General features: G+C 42.1%; 1 protein-coding gene across 4 annotated transcripts in view; it reads right to left on the minus strand.

The window, feature by feature from the left end:
* Positions 1-12,782: 12,782 nt before the first annotated feature.
* XRCC4 (X-ray repair cross complementing 4) overlaps positions 12,783-17,241 on the minus strand; it is a 139,763-nt gene continuing 135,304 nt past the window's right edge. For all 4 annotated transcript variants that reach the window (XM_083883272.1, XM_083883274.1, XM_083883275.1 and 1 more), the window contains one exon: positions 12,783-13,483. In XM_083883272.1, the coding sequence (XP_083739398.1) occupies positions 13,378-13,483 (106 nt within the window). In that variant the 3' untranslated portion in view covers positions 12,783-13,377. The remainder of the gene's footprint in view (positions 13,484-17,241) is intronic.

Genomic DNA, 17,241 nt, shown 5'->3' on the forward strand with positions numbered 1-17,241 from the left:
GGCAGGAGAGTCAGGGCAGCTGGGGAGGATGGGGGAAAAATGAACTTCTCTTCACCGTTCCATGTAGGTAAATCCCAGCACCTGCAGTGGCACTTCCCACCTGCCACCAGAGCTGAAAAGAACAGATCCTTGGGTTTTAACTAATGGTTTGGAACAGATAAAATGAAGGACAAATTAAAAAACAAACTAAACAAAACAAACAAAAAATCAGGCAAACTAATAATAACGACAAAAAAACCCCCACTTCATTTCAGGCTGATCCAAATTCTCATGTTCACAATGAACTCAAAAATTACTTTGGGATTAAGCAATATGTTCTCATTCCTGAAAAATGACTTTGCTTTGGATTTAGACTCCTAATTTAAAGGAAATGTGGAACAAAATTTCCTGCCTAAATGGAAATCCCCAAAATAATCTGAAGTAAGGGTTAGATTTCCATTTTTTTCCTGCTTCCAGTTTTTTCTGGAATTTCTGAGAATTTTTTTTTTTCTTTTCTTTTTCTTTGGTAGGACAAATGACTTGGCAAAAATTAAATTTGAGTTTCTAACATGCTACAATGTCACCACATCTCTGTGTTTTGAACAAAAAAAAAAATTCTCCAGTTCTGGCTAACTAATTCATGTCCTGTGGGCGGCTATAGTTATAAACACAGCTCAGAAAGGGGTTATTTCCCATTAATAATGAATCCAGCAGTTGGAAGGGGAAATAAAAACTATTTCCCTGTTTGATTGTAAGACAGTACCTTCTCCAATGCCCAAGATATCTGTCATTTATCAGCCTATTGACCCAAATAAGAAGCTGGTTTGAATTCAGGTACCTGTTGCTGAGAAGGTGTTTGGGTAGGATCCAGATTAAAAAAAAAAAAAAATCCCGCATTATTTTTATTAGCTGGAAAAGTACAGATCTGCTCTATTTTATCAGTGATTTAAATTTCCACATATTAACTGCAGGCATCACTAAATTAATTTCTGGTCTCTGACAGTGAAAACCAGAATTGACTAACAAGGCAACCACTTACATACCCTCCCACACAATTGTCATAAATATATATATCAAAACTGATCTAAATCAAGCAAAAAACCCTCTAGCTCCTGTCCCCCAAAATAATCAACAAAATCAGGATTAGTTCCGTGTTTTGTTTCCTTACATGCATTTTTCACTATTTCCAGGCTATTGCTATTCCAGTAAGACTTTTAATTATGGAAGGCATTGAAATAGGAGCTTTCTAGTCTGTGTGGGCTTGCTTTGTGAAGCCAGAGTTAGAATTTGTCTTTAGGAAGTCCTTGAACAATGAGCAGCAGTCAGGCCACCTGCTCTGGGCTCATTTGAGAGAGTAAAGTTGTCCACACAGTGATAGTGGAACGTGTCCAGGCCTTTCCCCATCTCACACATCCCCCTTGCATCACCCCCCAAAATTAATTAATATTCTCGGTGCTGCAGGAAGTATTTTCACAGAATCTAAATATTCACTTCCATTTAGCTTGCCAGCATTTTTGCAGAAAGCTACATGTTTTCAGGTCAGTGGTCAATGGAATTCTTCTAACAGCTGCCTCCTCCTGTTTATCTCTGTAAAGTAAACTCTCTTCTCGTTGTTTGGGATTGGGAGTATTCCACAGCTCTGTGCCCTGTGAGGCAGGGATGGGCTGTCCTGAGCCTAGCAGGAAGGTGTCCCTGACCATGCCAAAGGGCTGGACCAGGTCCCTTCCCACCCAGATCATTCTGTGAGTCTGTGGTAATTTAAAATTAATTTTGCTCATTTGCTCAAATCGACACCTTCAGATCAAGCCTCAGTAAATTCAACACATCCCTTCATTCAGTCTCTTTCTCCTGAACTCTGGTCCACCAGCACACAGAGAAGAACAAAGAATCCCTCTGGAACCATCTCCATCATCTCCAGCCTCCCAGAGCAGGCAGACTCACTGGATTTCACCCCAGTCTAAATTGCTACTCACTCTTTTAGTGATCAGGGATTTTGTGCTTGTACATCCCCCAGGTGTGTCCCTAAAACCTCTCCCCTCAGACTGAAATACTGCACCCCACCAAAAACCACAACTGAAGCAGAATCCTAATATTCTGGGAGGGAAACAAGCAGCTTACAGCATTTCTATGCTCCAGCCATCCTCCCTTTTCCCACTCCATGAGAACAGCATCTCCGAAAGGCTGGATTCCTTCTTTTATTTGGCCATATGCTCTCACTGTAACTATGTTCTTTTCATAACAACCCCACACTAACCATACATTATTAACCCCAGGAGACCCAAGCTTCATTTTAACATTTTTCTGTAAGCACTGTGCAAACCTAGGATATAATACTAATGTCTTTTTTCCCCACTCTGCTTACACTTTAAGTATAAGGAGATTGTAAGTCAGTTAAAAAAAAAAAAAAAAAAAAAAAAAAAAAAAAAAAGAAGGAAAGAAATAAAAGCTCATCCAGTGTGGAGCATCTAAATCTGAATTATTTTTTAGTAGGAGGGAGTGTGCAGGTGGTAAAACATCTGTTCTCTCTCTGGGCTTTAGGTATCCAGCATTGGCTTGTGCTTTGCAGCTCCTCTCCCATATGTGTCTCTTACAGAAAGTTTAACACTTACTTGTTGGACTCTCTACAGCATTTTTAAAACCAAAACAGCATAAATGCTTAAGCAGTAAATAATAATATTATTTCCCAGAGTTTCTGCAATGAAAACTCCCCTGAAAGTTAGGACTTTGTGTTAGGTTCTATGATGTGTCTGGCAGAGAAACCAATGCCCTGGTTAGGTGTAACTCACCCACTGAATGACAGACCCAACACAGTGCTAAAGAACAAACAAAAATCCTTCTGGCCCTTGTTCCTGCACTTTGGGGGAAAAAGGTTTCTATCAAGAGATCTCATAAACCCCTGTGAAGTCTCATGAGTCTCAAGCTGAGGCCTGTCAGGGTGTAATTAACAGATGTAGACAGCCCCTATCTCGGCATGACTAAGCTAGTTTTACACCGGATAAGCCGGAATTATATTTATTTTCATTTCACAACAGGTTCATAATTTTAATGAACTCGTGTGAGATATGAACAGGAGAGCAAAGCACCGTGACCAATCCTCCTCCCTGAGCTGCTGGGTCTGGTATGTCAGTGGAGGCAGCTCAGGAAACAACTGCACTGCAAACACCTTCCCCACTGATGGGACAACGTGGAGGTCACTGGGAGGAGGGGAGTGTCAGGAATGGTGTGGCAGCAGGAGCAGGGCAGTGACTGTCCCTGTGCTGGCACTGCTGAGGGACCACCTCCAATCCTGGGGGCTGCTCTGGGGGCTGCTCACGACAAGGAATTGAGGGGCTGGAGTGTGTCCAGAGAAGGGAACGGAGCTGGGGAAGGGTCTGGAGCCCCAGGAGGGGCTGAGGGAGCTGGGAAAGGGGCTCAGCCTGGAGAAAAGGAGGCTCAGGAGGGACCTTCTGGCTCTGCACAACTCCCTGACAGGAGGGGTCAGCTGGGGGGGTCGGGCTCTGCTCTCAGGGAACAGGGACAGGAGGAGAGGGAACAGCCTCAGGTTGGGCCAGGGGAGGCTCAGGTTGGACAACAGCAGGAATTTCTCCATGGAAAGGGTGGTCAGGAATTGGCAGAGGCTGCCCAGAGAGGTTTGGAGTCCCCATCCCTGGAGGTGGCACTTGGAGCTCTGAGCTGGGGACAAGGTGGGGATCAGGCACAGCTTGGACTTGGTGTCTGAGAGGGATTCTCTAGCTTCAAGGATCCTTGGATTCAGTGATTCTGAGAGGGAGGAGGCAGCTACTGGGGCTGATTCCCTGGGACCAGGCTTGTTATTACCCATCTATGATTAAATCAACAGCCATAATAACAAAGCCTCAAGAACACTGCACTTCAGTCCAGAAGCACTTGGCCACACGAAACAAACACAGTTTGGGACACAGTGAACTGTCTCTCTCAGACTGAAACACAAGAAATATTTTTTGCACCAGATAGTGTGATGCAAATGTGTAAAAATAAGTGGACACCAAGATGTTTTACAAGACACTGGTAGACAATAACCTGTAACACAAGTTAGATTTTGTCCTGCTGTAAGGTTGCAGCTCTTGAAATAAAAACCACATTTTCCTTCTGCTGAACAACAACAAAAAGCCTAAGGATGCTCTCTGAACCCACACCTGTGCCTAACATCACTCTTTTTGGGCTGAAACCTGTCCATGCAGCAGCTGCCCAGGTGTTGACCTGTGCAGCAAAGGCTTTTCTCCTGCAGTGGTGGAAAGCACACACACATTATTTAAAAAGGGACTATATGGTCTCCTGAAAATGTCACATTTAAATATCTGAATATGAAACTTTCTGGCTCTGGCTGGAACACAACTCACTTTGTTGTGTCAAACACCTTGTCAGAGCAGTACTTTAACCTTTTGGGGCTGAAAAGGAGATGATTTGGTGAATGTCCAGACTCAGCTCTGACCTCAATGGAAGGACACAAGGACCACATGTATGGCCCAGAGAGGGCAACAGAGGTGAAAGAAGGGCAGGGGGGAGATTACCACCCACCTTCCCATAAATCCACCCCAAAGCAATCCCCAGGATCATCACAACACCAGAAATTTCCCAATTGTCTCACAGCTGCTTTCCTCCCCAGGCAGAGCACACAGTCACCTGTCAATGAACCCACAGGGACTGCCACTGCCAGCTCACATCTGCCCACAACAGTAAAAGGGCAATAAATATGAATGTGAATATAGATACTACTCCCCCTGGGCTCTCCCAGGCCCCAGACACTGCCAGCCACAGGATCTCCCAGGCCACCACTTGGTGGCCTTTTTCCAGAGCACTTGGCCCATTCCCTGTGGGAATTCCCTGTGCTGGCTCCCAGCACCCACCCTGTCTGCTGGCAGCAAGCTCCAGGGCTTGCACCAAGAGCTGCTTCCTGAAGTTTGTTTTGATTTGCTCAGTTTGTTTGTTTGTTCCCCTCCAGCTCTGCTTGAAGCTTCATTGTCACTCCCTCAAGCATTCCCACTGCCTTTTGCTGCCTTCCAAACCCATTTTGTCCACACCACAGCCCTCTCACACACCCTCTGTGGATGGCAGACATCTGGGGGTACCAAAACAGGGCCCAGCATTTCTGCTCATGATTTTGGATGGTCACAAAATGATCCATGAAATGTCCTGGAGCAGAGGGAGTTTTTTGGTAGGATGATGTGCAGGTCTCCAGCCAACCCCATATTAAAATAAAGTCAGTGAAACTAAGAGGTGAGTTTAACCCAGAAGTCATCCCAAGGCCTGTTTTTGCTACACCTGGGTAATGTGGAGCATCCCTCAGCAATGAGATCAGGAGGAGAGGGAAAATCTCTTGACCTGCACCCTTCTCAAGGACTGGGGCCAGCAGTGGTACCACAGGCTGCAGCCTGGGCTCTTCCCTCCTATAAATAAAAACATCAACCTCCTGTTTTTTAAGGATTACCCCAATCCTCCAAAGCACAGCCATGGGAGATCCCTTTCCACACATCACCCTAAACATCAAGAGCCCTCCTGTCCCTAAAGTGCCTCTAGGCCCTTGCCTTCCTAATATAGCAAGAATGCAAAACCTTGAGCACAGTATTTCATATTTTGATATATTTTTAATGACTATTTAATGTAATAATTCCTGTGGATCTCTGTCTCCTTATTTCTTTGCTGCATAAAAGCTCTCCCAGTGTCTCTATAAACTTGAGGTGAACCACTTCACTGCCCTCCAGCTATGACACCCTAAACAACCTGTTTAGGGTGGTCATCACCCAACCCCCTTAATCTGCCACCTTGGCCAGTTTTATGCACTTTAAAAGTGCCTTTTTTTTTTTTTTTTTTTTTTTTTTTTTTTTTTTTTTTTTAAGAAAGCACACAGTTCACATCTTTGCTCCCCTGAAGTCTGCACAGGGTTTGGGGTTGACTGCAGTGGGGTTGAGGACTTGACTCATTCATCTCCCTCCCCAGAAAAACTCTCTCAAGTAATTTTGTGCCACAATGAAAAATAATTCATTACAAAAGGGCTACAGCAAAAATCTAGCCAGGGAAATAAAGAAAAAAATCACCCCTGTCAGTAGAATTTATAGAGATATTTTCGAGGGCCTCAAAGGGATTTCATTATGAGGCAGTTTTCTATTCAAATTGTAATTTCAGGGCTGGGTGTGGAGGAACTTATTTGGCAACTCAGTCCCGGGCAGGGTGAGGGTGCCACAGTCACAAGCAATAGGGGAACAAAGGGACTTGGGCCAGCCCTGAGAGGTGTGAACATCAATCTGAGAATTTTCCCCTGAGCTGGGAAATAGAAATCACTACAACACAGTAAAAACCTGGCCAGAATGTGCCCACCTCTGTTTAAGCTTGATTCTTCAGCCTGATTTTTTAAGATTTCCATCCAAATCACTTTTGTACTGAGGAGAAGGGAAAGGACATGAAGAACCTATTGTGCTGTGGAACCTACATGTATTTCTTGTGAAACCAGAGACTGCATCTCCTTTTTTTTTTTTTTTTTTTTTTAGGGTCTTGAGCTGGAGTGATAAAGTCAGACAAGGTCAGCCTCACACATCTCATTGCTTTGAGACCTTGCCAGTGGCTTTTGTCCATCAGACTTTCTTTTAGGCTCTCTAACCTGGGGAGTTTGACTTGAAAGGTTTCCCTCCTGCAGGAGTCCTGAGCAAGTCTGAAGGTTTCATGGTGAGGACTCGTGCTACTCAGGAGGAACAAAGGTCCATAGGTTAGGCTTAACTGAGCAAATACACCTCCTGAAAGATGAAAAAACCTGACCTGAAGGCAGCTGAACCATCCACTGAAACTGGTGACAGCAACAGGAAAGGCCCTTGCAGCAGCTCCACTTGGAGAAAGCTGCCAGCTTGTTCCTCTACACAAAACTGAAAGCAAAATCAAGGTTTAAGAAGGAGAGAAAAAAACCCCAACATTGCAAAACAACAGCTTATTCTGGGCTCACAGCAGCTTACTATGGAGCAGTTGCAATAAATCACCATTCAGTTTGGCCATGGAGCTCAGCTGAAGTCGAAGTGGAAGACACAACATTCCTGGGAGCTGTCATGAAGAGCCCTGTTCAATCTTTCCAAGGCTCGCATGAGCAGGAACGAGACAGGCTGCAAGAGGCCAAGTGCTAGGCAGAAATTATTTCACTTCCTCCATGCCTCTGCAGCAAAAAAATATTTCTTGCCCTAAATCAGCTCTGATTAATTTATTGCGGAGATTTAAAATGTCTCAATTGCTCTTTTGTTCTTGGGAAGACGCTCTTGGTTTTAATAGATATTTATTAGTGCGGCTCGTAGACAGCTGATTTCATTTCCCATCTCTCTGGGTTTTGGCTCTGTGGTGGGAAGGATGGAGTAATGAGTCATGAGGCTGAAACAAGGCAGACCCAGGGAGCAGGATGCAGGGAGCAGGATGCTCCTCCACTATAAGGAGCTGCTCAGGACCAGACTCTGGGCTGTTCCTTCCCCACAGACCTGCCACAGCCATAAATGTGATAAATAAATGAAATAAATGTGTTTAGCCAGCCAAGCCTTGACCATCACCAGCTGAACCAAAGCTGAGCTAAGACAGGGTGAAAAAAATGGAGTGCAGGGATGCCTTCAACTCATAAGTAGAAGACAGCAGGAAAAAGTTTTTTACAGAAAGGGTAATAAAGTATTGGTATGGTCTGCCTGGGGAGGTGGTGGATTCACTATCTCTGGATGCATTTAAGAAAAGACGGGATGTGCCACTTGGTGCCACATGGTTTAGTTGAGGTTAGGGTTGGGTTGGACTTGATCTCAGAGGTCTCTTCCGACCTATTGATTCTGATTCTGATTCTGATTACCTTTTGCTTTTCCTGGGTTTAGAATCATCCCACTGCAATTTCCTGGGCAGAGGATCTGGGGATGGCCTGCTGCAAGCACCAAGGCTGGTGCTGCTGGCTGCCCTCTCCACTTCCATGTGAATAATCCGTGGATAACAGGAGGGTAAAGGGCACATTCATCCTCAGGGATAAGAGGTGATGGTTTCTGCCTGACCAGGGCCTGCCAGGTATCAGGAATGGTGAAGACAATTTTCTCCCCTCCCCAGTAAGGGAAATTAACCATGTGCTCAGTGTGTGGAAATGCTGTTGGAGAATATTGCCAATACTGCTTTCCTAATACAGCAAGAATGCAAAAGCTTGAGCACGGTATTGCACATTTTGATACCTTTTAAATGACTATTTAATGTAAGAACCCCTGTGCTCCTCCATCTCATTTCTTTGCTGCATAAAATGCTCTCATACTGTCTTTATAAACTTGAGATGAGCAGGCTTGTGAATAGTCCTGTAAATATATTTTATTGCCTTTCCCTATTTTCATGTGGGTGTGAGTCTGGAGGACAGGGTTTTCTCCTGCCTTTTCTGCCTAGAATTCAGGCTCTTGGTTAAAATTGAGTTTTAACATCACCTTTCAACTACCTTGGAAGCCAGAGAGGGTCTGCCAACATCCCAGAAAGAAAGGGCTACATGAGGATATTGAGGTGGGTGATTAAACCCAGGGCTTAACCTTGGTCTCTCAACCAATAGGAATCAGAACCATGCACTAGAAATGAGATGCAGGACTTCAAAGTCATAATTAATTAAGGTGGAAAAGAAGGACAATGTGGTATTTCATCATTTACTCAGAGCAACATGGGTGCTACATGCTGTACTGATGATTATTAAATGAGTTCTACATTAATAGCTGCATAAAAACAGATCTTTAAATGCATACCTTCATGCCCTTCACAGAGGGGATGTCTACCTCTGGACATGAATTTTACCAAATATTCCTCTCAGATTCTCTTAAATTAACAACAGCTCTGTGTGTGAGAGGAAGATAATAAGGACAGAATTTTTCAGCTTCAGCATTAAAGTGATTTTATGTGTTTGTTTGCTATCCAGGAAGGGTATTCCAGCAAGGAGCCACTGGTTTGATTCCCAAAAAGCTGAGGCTCACAAGAAAACCTTTATAGAGATGATCTTCACAGTCCCTTTCCAAAATCACCTGTCCAGTGACTCTGGGAAGCTGCAGGAACAATGGCAAAATTTTCTTTGGTTAAATATTTCTGTACAAGACAAAGAGAGCCAGGGAAATTAAAAAAAAAAAAAAAAAAAAAAAAAAAAAAAAAAAAAAAAAAAAAAAAAAAAACCACCAAAACTGAATTTTGTTTCCTTCTCTCCTTCCCAAGAAGGAACCTTAAAGTAGAATGGTCATCCAATGCAGGGCTAGCACAAACACCATCTTGGATGATATTAGAATTCAGGAAAAAAAAAAAAAAAAAAAAGAAAGAAAAAAAAAAGGAAAAAAAAAAAAAAAAGAAGAATAAAAAGTGATTTCTGGTTATTGTTGTCATCTCTGCCCCATGGGACAGCATGAAATTCAAGATCAGACACTGCCAGGCTTCCCATATCTACATCTTACATCTTCAAGAGGTTTCACTGCAATTCCTACTTTTTATTCCAATGTCACTGGTGAAAATGCTCGGTGAGATTGACCCCAGGACTCATCCCTGAGGATCTCCAAAAACAATCTTCCTACAGCTCAGTGTTTTCCTTCTTAAAAGTGCTGGACTTTAAAAATATAGTTTCATTTTCCTAACTGTGGTAGATTAATCCTGATGACTTTTATGAATTAAAATTATTCTGGAGTGTAATTATAACAGCAGGGAAATTGTTTAATGGTCAGAAAAGGATGAAAATTCAGATGTTGACCAACATTATAAGGAAGAAAAAAAGATGAGATGGAGGATGACAAATCATCAAAAGGAAATTCAGGAGAAAGACTTTATGAGAAGGCAGACTTTGTGAAGAGAATTAGAATAAAATTAGAGCAGGAAAATATTTAATAGGAAAGTGATAGTGGCCCTTGCTGAGAGGATTGATGGTTGCTCCTCTCTCAGTAGGATAACCATATCCTGGGCATTTTTCTCAATTAGGATTGCTCAGAAGAAGTTCAAATGTATCACCTTCAGTCTCTAAGCAGCCTGGAAATGCTTTTATTGCCTTGTTTTCCTTCCATTTGGATTTCTCCATTCCCAACTTTTATTTTTCCCAGAAAAACGAGAGAAAAAAAGAAGCTTTGCCTTAAATATTTATTTATCAGCACCTGAATTCCCATGTGTAAAGACTTTTTCTCTCATCAAGCACCTCCAGGCTGATGGATCAAGCCACAGGAGCTGTCAGAGCCAGCTACACCACATTAAATATTTCCAGAGAATCACATTTATACACACAGTCATTTTTATACATCACAGGTACAAAGAGAGGGAGAATCTGATGCACACACAGACACACACACACACGAGTGTCTGCTTTTGGGAATAATGGTGAGAAGATAGTTAAAGTAGTGATACAGATTGTCAAAACATTGTCTCAAAATCAAACTAACATTATCATGCCAAAGGCAACACTCTGTGTAGCACTTCCTCAAGAATTGATGGGGTTTTCTGGTTTTTTTTTAAGGTCCAGAGCTTTCTTTTTCCTCTCCTGAAGAGAAATATTTTTTAGCTGTGCTTTTCAAAATTTGCTGGCTGAACTCAAACCTCAAATAGCAAATTGTTTTGCATGACATCATACATTCTGTTCAAGCAGTTACATTAAAGGTATAAAAAACTCTAGATGAGTCCAAGCCTTTAATGAAAACACGTTTTTTTCCTTCTGTAAAACATCTGCATGTTTTATCTTCCCTCAAAAATACAGTTTAAACTGGTGGAAAAAATATTACCTGGGATATCATTTGTAGATCAGTATCAAGGAGAAAAGTTAATAAAGAATCTTTGGAATTTGATCTGTCATTCTTAACTTTGGTTAAGCTCCCGCCTAGAAAAACCCATTTCTAGGCATTTTACTCTGTTGTGTCTCCTGTCATTTTGGGTAGGAGAGAAGCAATTGAGTGATGTGACATCTCACTGGCAGCTTCACTGGCACACCTGGAAAACATGTTCTCATAAACCCTGAGTCAGAGAACCCTGTCCACAAACCAAGTCTATGTTTGGTAGATCTGCAGAAAAGGAGGGTGAATGGAGTGAGGATTAAATCCAGAACTGCTCGTGGAGGGATGACAAAACCCTTGGCGTTTCTCAGAGACAACCAAGCCACACCAAGTATTATATTAATTTAGTAGGTTTTTAAAAATCATAATATGAGGCATTACCATAGAGTTCCCTTCCAAAAGAACATGAGTTAATTTGAAATAGATTTCACCTGTCTTGGTCAGCTGGACCATTGGGTCTGTCTCCAGGCACTGTGAGGAATGAGTTTAAAGATAAAGCAGATATCCCCACTTCTCACAGATAAATGCACTTCCTGAAGAAGTTTCACTGATTTCCTGCAGTTTTTTTTGAAATACCACCTCTGCTCTCACACAATGAAAGACCAACTCAGATCTGAACTGATTTTGAGACTGGTGGGTTTTTTGCCTTTGAAGTCGACTGGGAAATGAAAACTTATTAAAAATCTCTAATGGTTTCTCAAATAAATCTTGAGAAAGGAGGATTTCACCACCACTTCCCACATGGCTGAGGACACTGACATGTTGTCAGGAGGCTTCCAGGGGAGAAGAGGTGCCTGTGTGTGTGCAAACAGCCTCAGCTGAGTGGAAACTGGCTGGGCACCACAGCTTCCCTCCCCAGAGAGCACAATGGAGCTCACACAGACCAAGGTGTGTATCCTCCACCATGTAATTTTTCTGACCAGCTCCTGGCCTGACTCTGCAAACCTATAAAAAACCCCCAAAAACCAAACCAAATAAAAGCAAACAAACAAAACCAAACAAACCCTCCCCCCAAAACAAACAAAAACGAAAAAAATCCCACTCTGACAGACTTTATTACACGTGCCAATGGTGTGTAACATTTCCTATTTGCACAACATTTTACTATTAGAAACCCAACAGTTTTCTGAAAGTGGGGAGTTTTGTGGGATGTTCAGGTCCATTTACCTCCATTTTCTCCTGCAGGCAGAATCAAGCCAAGCTCTAACACTCTTGAGTTAAATCACGGAACATTTTCACTTTAAAACTGAAACCATATACAAGCTTTTGCTGAAAGCATTGTCAGATCAGCGCTGGAAGATTTTAAATCAGGCTGTGCCTATGAATGGGTGCATGAATGGCTCTTTTGTGGCCCTGTCACTTCTCAGGCACAAAGCCTTTTTAGCAAGCAAAATATTTTGGCCATTCTTATTTTTGCTGTGTGATTTATAACACTGTCCCAAAGCCCTTTGAGAATTTAAAACACTGTGACCGTGTTTTTTCAGAGAAGGAATGTTTAAATATAATACTCTCAGATCCCCATCTTCTTGTATGAACCCTGCAAATACTGACAAGGATACTTTTAATTGAACATAAGATGGAATTCTGGCAAATCAGAGCCACCTCAAAAAATATCAAGTATTTTACCAAAGAGCTTTGCAACCCATAGAGCACAGAAGATTTCAACAACTGACATCAGTGGGATTCCTTCTGCAGAAAGAAATGGATCCGTCTATCTTAACCAAGAATGGATTCAGGCTCTTGAAACTGCAAAGCAGAAACCTGAGGTCCACATTTAGCTCTTCATTTTGACCATTGAAGGTAAATGCATGTTAACATTGTCTTTTTGGTGAAAATCTAATCTAAATCTAAATCTAAATCTAAATCTAAATCTAAATCTAAATGAATGCATCAGTTTGGGGCAAGACAAGTTCAGGCACTAACACACTTTGGTAACTACTGCCTTTACTCATAATGTCTAACAAATAAAGACAAATTTGATTTATTTTTCAAATGCATTTTATTTTTTGGGTTTTTTTTAGAAATCGCCTTAAGGAAAAAGCTGAAGTATCAAAAAAATCACAATTTTAAACACTGTGGGTTTCTACAGAAAGTTAAAATACAGTCAATATCAACTTTAGTAGCACTTTACTCCCAAAAGCAAGAATACTTTATAATGCATAGTGCCACAGAGAACCCCTGCAAAGTAAAAGGACATTTCTGTGTATGCTTTGACTCAGAACAGGCCATTCTAAATTCACACCTGCACCTCAAACAAAGCTGGTTTATCTAGACCATGCCTGGGCTGAGCTGGGAAAGGCTGACTACAGTGGTAGTTTGGAACCACTTTATGCCTGATTTTTGGGAAATGGTTGGTCCTGAACAGAATCAGAGGCTGTGAGGATGCAAAAACACATCCACAGTTCTCTCCCTTCCCACATATAGGTGATAAAAGGTCTACAGAGAGGATAAACTCAACTTTTATATCCCCACAAATGAGGTGTGGCAGGCCAAGGGTCTGCAGGAATAGGAGAAGCGCAGATCAGGAGGGTTTCGATATTTTGGCTTTGCTCTGTAAAAAAATGCCTTTTTGTTTATAACTTATCACCGCTAGAAGCACCAGTATCCCATTTCCCCAGCCCACAGGTGGCTACATGTCCTTGAAGAGGTCCTCTGGCTCACAGGAGTTTTCCAGGGTTTCCAGATCCCACTCCGGGCAACGCTGCTGCGACGTCGCCTGCGAGGCCATGCCAGGCCTGGAAACAAAAAGCAGAGGGATGTGAGATAAATTTAGAAACAGATACAAGTAGTTCCAACATATTTTGGTCTTTTTTCAGGTTACATCTAAGAGGAAAGTGGTTTCTGTGAGACCTAATCACTTGCTGGGGTGGAAGTGGCAAAGCAAGCAGAGGAAATTCAGTTTATAAATGTCGCCACTTCAGCTGCTTTGTTAAAAGTTTTTTTAAACACTCTGAGAATTTCTCCCACAATTTCTACATGGAGAGGTAGGATGAGCAGCACAGATGCAGAAATCATGCACCATGTTTCCTATTTCTGCTCCCTCTCCAAGACATGATTCCAGTAAAAACAGCTCTACCCTTGTGCCTTGGGGAGGTGATGTATCCTGTGTTTCCAAAAAAGAAAAAAAAAAAAAAAAAAAAAAAAAAGAAAAAAAAAAAAAAAAAAAAAAAAAAAAGTGGCATTTGCAACAGCTTCTGATCCCTGCAGGAATTACTCTCATATAGGCTGAATCCACAAAAAAACCTGCAACTAAATCCTGCAGAGAAACCTTTTCTTCTGTGAGTTTAGAAAGGATTTATCAATCACAGGGGTGTGTGTTTCCAGTGACAAGGCATTTCAGTGACCAGAATCAGTCTTTTCTTGGTGTGCTGTACTGCAGGATTTGGGGCTGGCTGGAGCTTCATAATGGTTGAGGGTTCATGCCCAGGTTTATTACACTGCTGCAATATTGATAAAAAAGTGAAAAAAAAAATCCTATGGGATTGGGAAGAACTAGACAGAAGTGGTGGGGAGTTCTGGCCTCCAGTGCTGCCCTGTGAGGACTCAGTGAAATGAGGCACACAATGAAATCTTAACTATCAGACTGACTCAAGCATTTGCCTTCAGCTGCTCCATGTGGTGAAGTCAATACTGTTGGTCAAATTCAGCAATTTTCAGAACCAAATTTTTCCATAACTCCTACTTAGGAATCTCTAGGGAGAAGAAGTGTCTATAAAACACAACAATTTCAAAAGGGAATGAGCTCTCTAAGACATAGGGCACTGCATGACTCCCACCTCAAGTTCCTCAGGCCCTTGGAGACTCAGAGCTCTGAACATTCTGTGTTTCCTGGATCTGGGGAATGAGTTTCATTTCATCCCCACTGTGCCCCAGGGCAATCAGCAAAAGCCCAGTAAATGCTGAGTCTTGGATGCTGCCACTTCCTAAGAGCTCTCCAGCATTCAGAAGGGTTTCCTCACCACTCTCTCTACCATTCCAGTTCTGCAAACCCCTCTAAATTCAATATATTGCTATATTCACATTATGGTAATTACTTTCTCTGACAGTCTAACGAGCTTTCTCTGACAACTCTTCCAAAATGCTCTTCTTCAGGCCTGAATAAATTGTGCCAAGCATCTCTTATATTCCTTTTGGCATGCAGTGACACCTAAACAGACATTTGCCTCACCAGAAGTCACTGGGATTAGCTGTGAAATAGACCTGCAGGAATTGGACCCTTCACCAATGACCTCAGAGCATCCAACACTGCTCTGGTGGCTTGAAATCAACTTATTTAAAAATAAAATACAGGCAGCAAGCCCCAACAGAGGGTTATTAGGTTCAATCACTGAAGGTGTGCTGTTCTTTTACCTTTTCGGGTTTATCTCCAGTGAGAACAACATATGTGAACCACACAGTGTGCAGCCACACACTGATCATTTAAATTAATTCTGAAAGGTCTCATTAGCAAATAAATTAGGCTGTGGAGGCCTTTGTGCCACCACGGGATATTTCAGGTATGGTGGCTTGGGTTAGTTTTGTTTGGCTTTTTTTGAGCATATGCTTATATATTATTCAGGCATAAAAGAATTAAAAGACCACTGAGACCCCACATTTGTTGGCTGTGAGGTTTCATCTGTTCCAGAGTTTTCTGATTTGGACAAGGAAGCCTGACAGGGCTTAAGCAGCGTCAACAACAATTCCATCCTCATTGGCTAAAATAACAGTTTTCAACACCACCAATGAGATCACATCTTTAAGCCAAGCCACTGTTGAGTTTTCACATTGCACAGTGAGAACTATTAAGCTTCTGTGTCCTTGTAACAACATGGTCCTCATTTAATCTCCAAAAGCTGCAGCACTGTGCCTCTGAATAAACCCAACCTCACTTGCAGAGTGGAAGCATTAGGCTCTTCACACAAAGCTCATCAGAAACTTAATTTTGGCTTTAAGGCTTGGTGATTCCCACTCGGATGGCAGCTGCTCGCTGAATGCCAACAGCCTGCTTTGTGCTGTGAAATTATTTTGGATTTCTCAGAGAGGCTGTATTACCATATCCTGATGTATAACTGAGTTAATTTCTTTAAATTGCAGTGAGTTGCACAGCCCTCTCTTGCCAAGAAGCCTGTAAGTAAGGCATTCTTCCTGAAAGTTTATTCTTCTGCTGGATCTCTTTTTGAAGTCTTGCCTTTTGGTAAACTTAAACTCCATTAACACATCTGGAGAACTGCTGACTATAAGAGATCATTTCATATTTCCTGACATTTAGTTCATAAATTAAGACAGAAGACCAGACCCACAGCTGGTGTGAATCACTGGAGCACTAATAATGTCAGTGGAGCTCTGCTGACTTACACCAGCTGAGATTCTGGCCCCAGATCTGGAAGAAAGTGGTTGCATGACTTGATATTTCTTTCCAGAGCTGAGTGGGAGCCGTGAGGAGCAGAAGACATGCAAGGCTCTCCTTACCCAACAGCCCAGGAACTCAGAGCCACTCAGGGCCATGGCTCTACAGAAGCTGCAGCAAAAAAACCCCTTTATTTTCTGCAAAGTTGAAGTGTCCTTGAACTTTGCTTTGCCTCTTGAGCCAGCCCTGCACACTGTGGTTATGACTCTACCCAAGCTTAGTCCTTGAGCAACTCTCATGGGATTTGGAAAGAGAAAAACCCTCGCAAACCAACGTAGATGGAAAGGTTTCCCAAGGAATTTGAATAATACAGGATTGTGCCCCTGAACCACTGCATTATTCCCTCATTTTTTAAAGTAATTAAAATAATTGGTTCCAACCATGAGCTGGCATTTTTCCAAGAGAGGAGAGAGAGCTCTCACCATCTGAATTTCTCAGTGTGTACATCTTTCCCCAGGTTGGTTTAATGGCTCCCCGCTTCATTTGGACATGAATCTTAATGAAGGCTTAATAACATGAGTAGATAATAATAGAGGATAAAATCTAATATACACTTCCTTTAGAATGATAAAAATAGGTGTCAGCAGCAGCTCGTAGACAGAGAATTATTACAGCATTAACACAGAGACCTCACATTTCTGAGGCCCCTCAAACCTTCACTAAAGCTCAGCAAAAAAATCTTGGCCTTGAATAACCAATGCTCTGTGGTGCTCTCAGTGCTCCTGGGAGAAATCCTGACTGCCTGTGGTTACTGGGCAAAAAGAGGAAAGTTACCCATAAGAAGAAAAAGAAATGGTGTCATGGAGAAGGGGGGAAAGCCTCTCACATGAAGTGATGCATTGAAAATATTCTGTGCAGACAGAGCTCCTTAAAATGGAATATTAAAAATGTGGGTAGGCTAAATGGGAGCTATATTAAAAGTGATTAAAAATATGATAGTATTCCCCCCTTAGAGATATGCTAGAGTGATTATAATATAAGGTAATTTATAGAGGCATTTTTCTTTTTAATTCAATGTAGAATGGAAAAAGAAAATAAAATGGTTTACATTTTGGCAGTAGCAAGAGTATTCAGCTTCCAGATACAGTTTTTGCTGGCATTTATTCC

The sequence above is a fragment of the Zosterops lateralis genome (assembly GCF_965231275.1).
Source record: "Zosterops lateralis genome assembly, chromosome: Z".
NCBI classification, from domain to species: Eukaryota; Metazoa; Chordata; class Aves; order Passeriformes; family Zosteropidae; genus Zosterops; species Zosterops lateralis.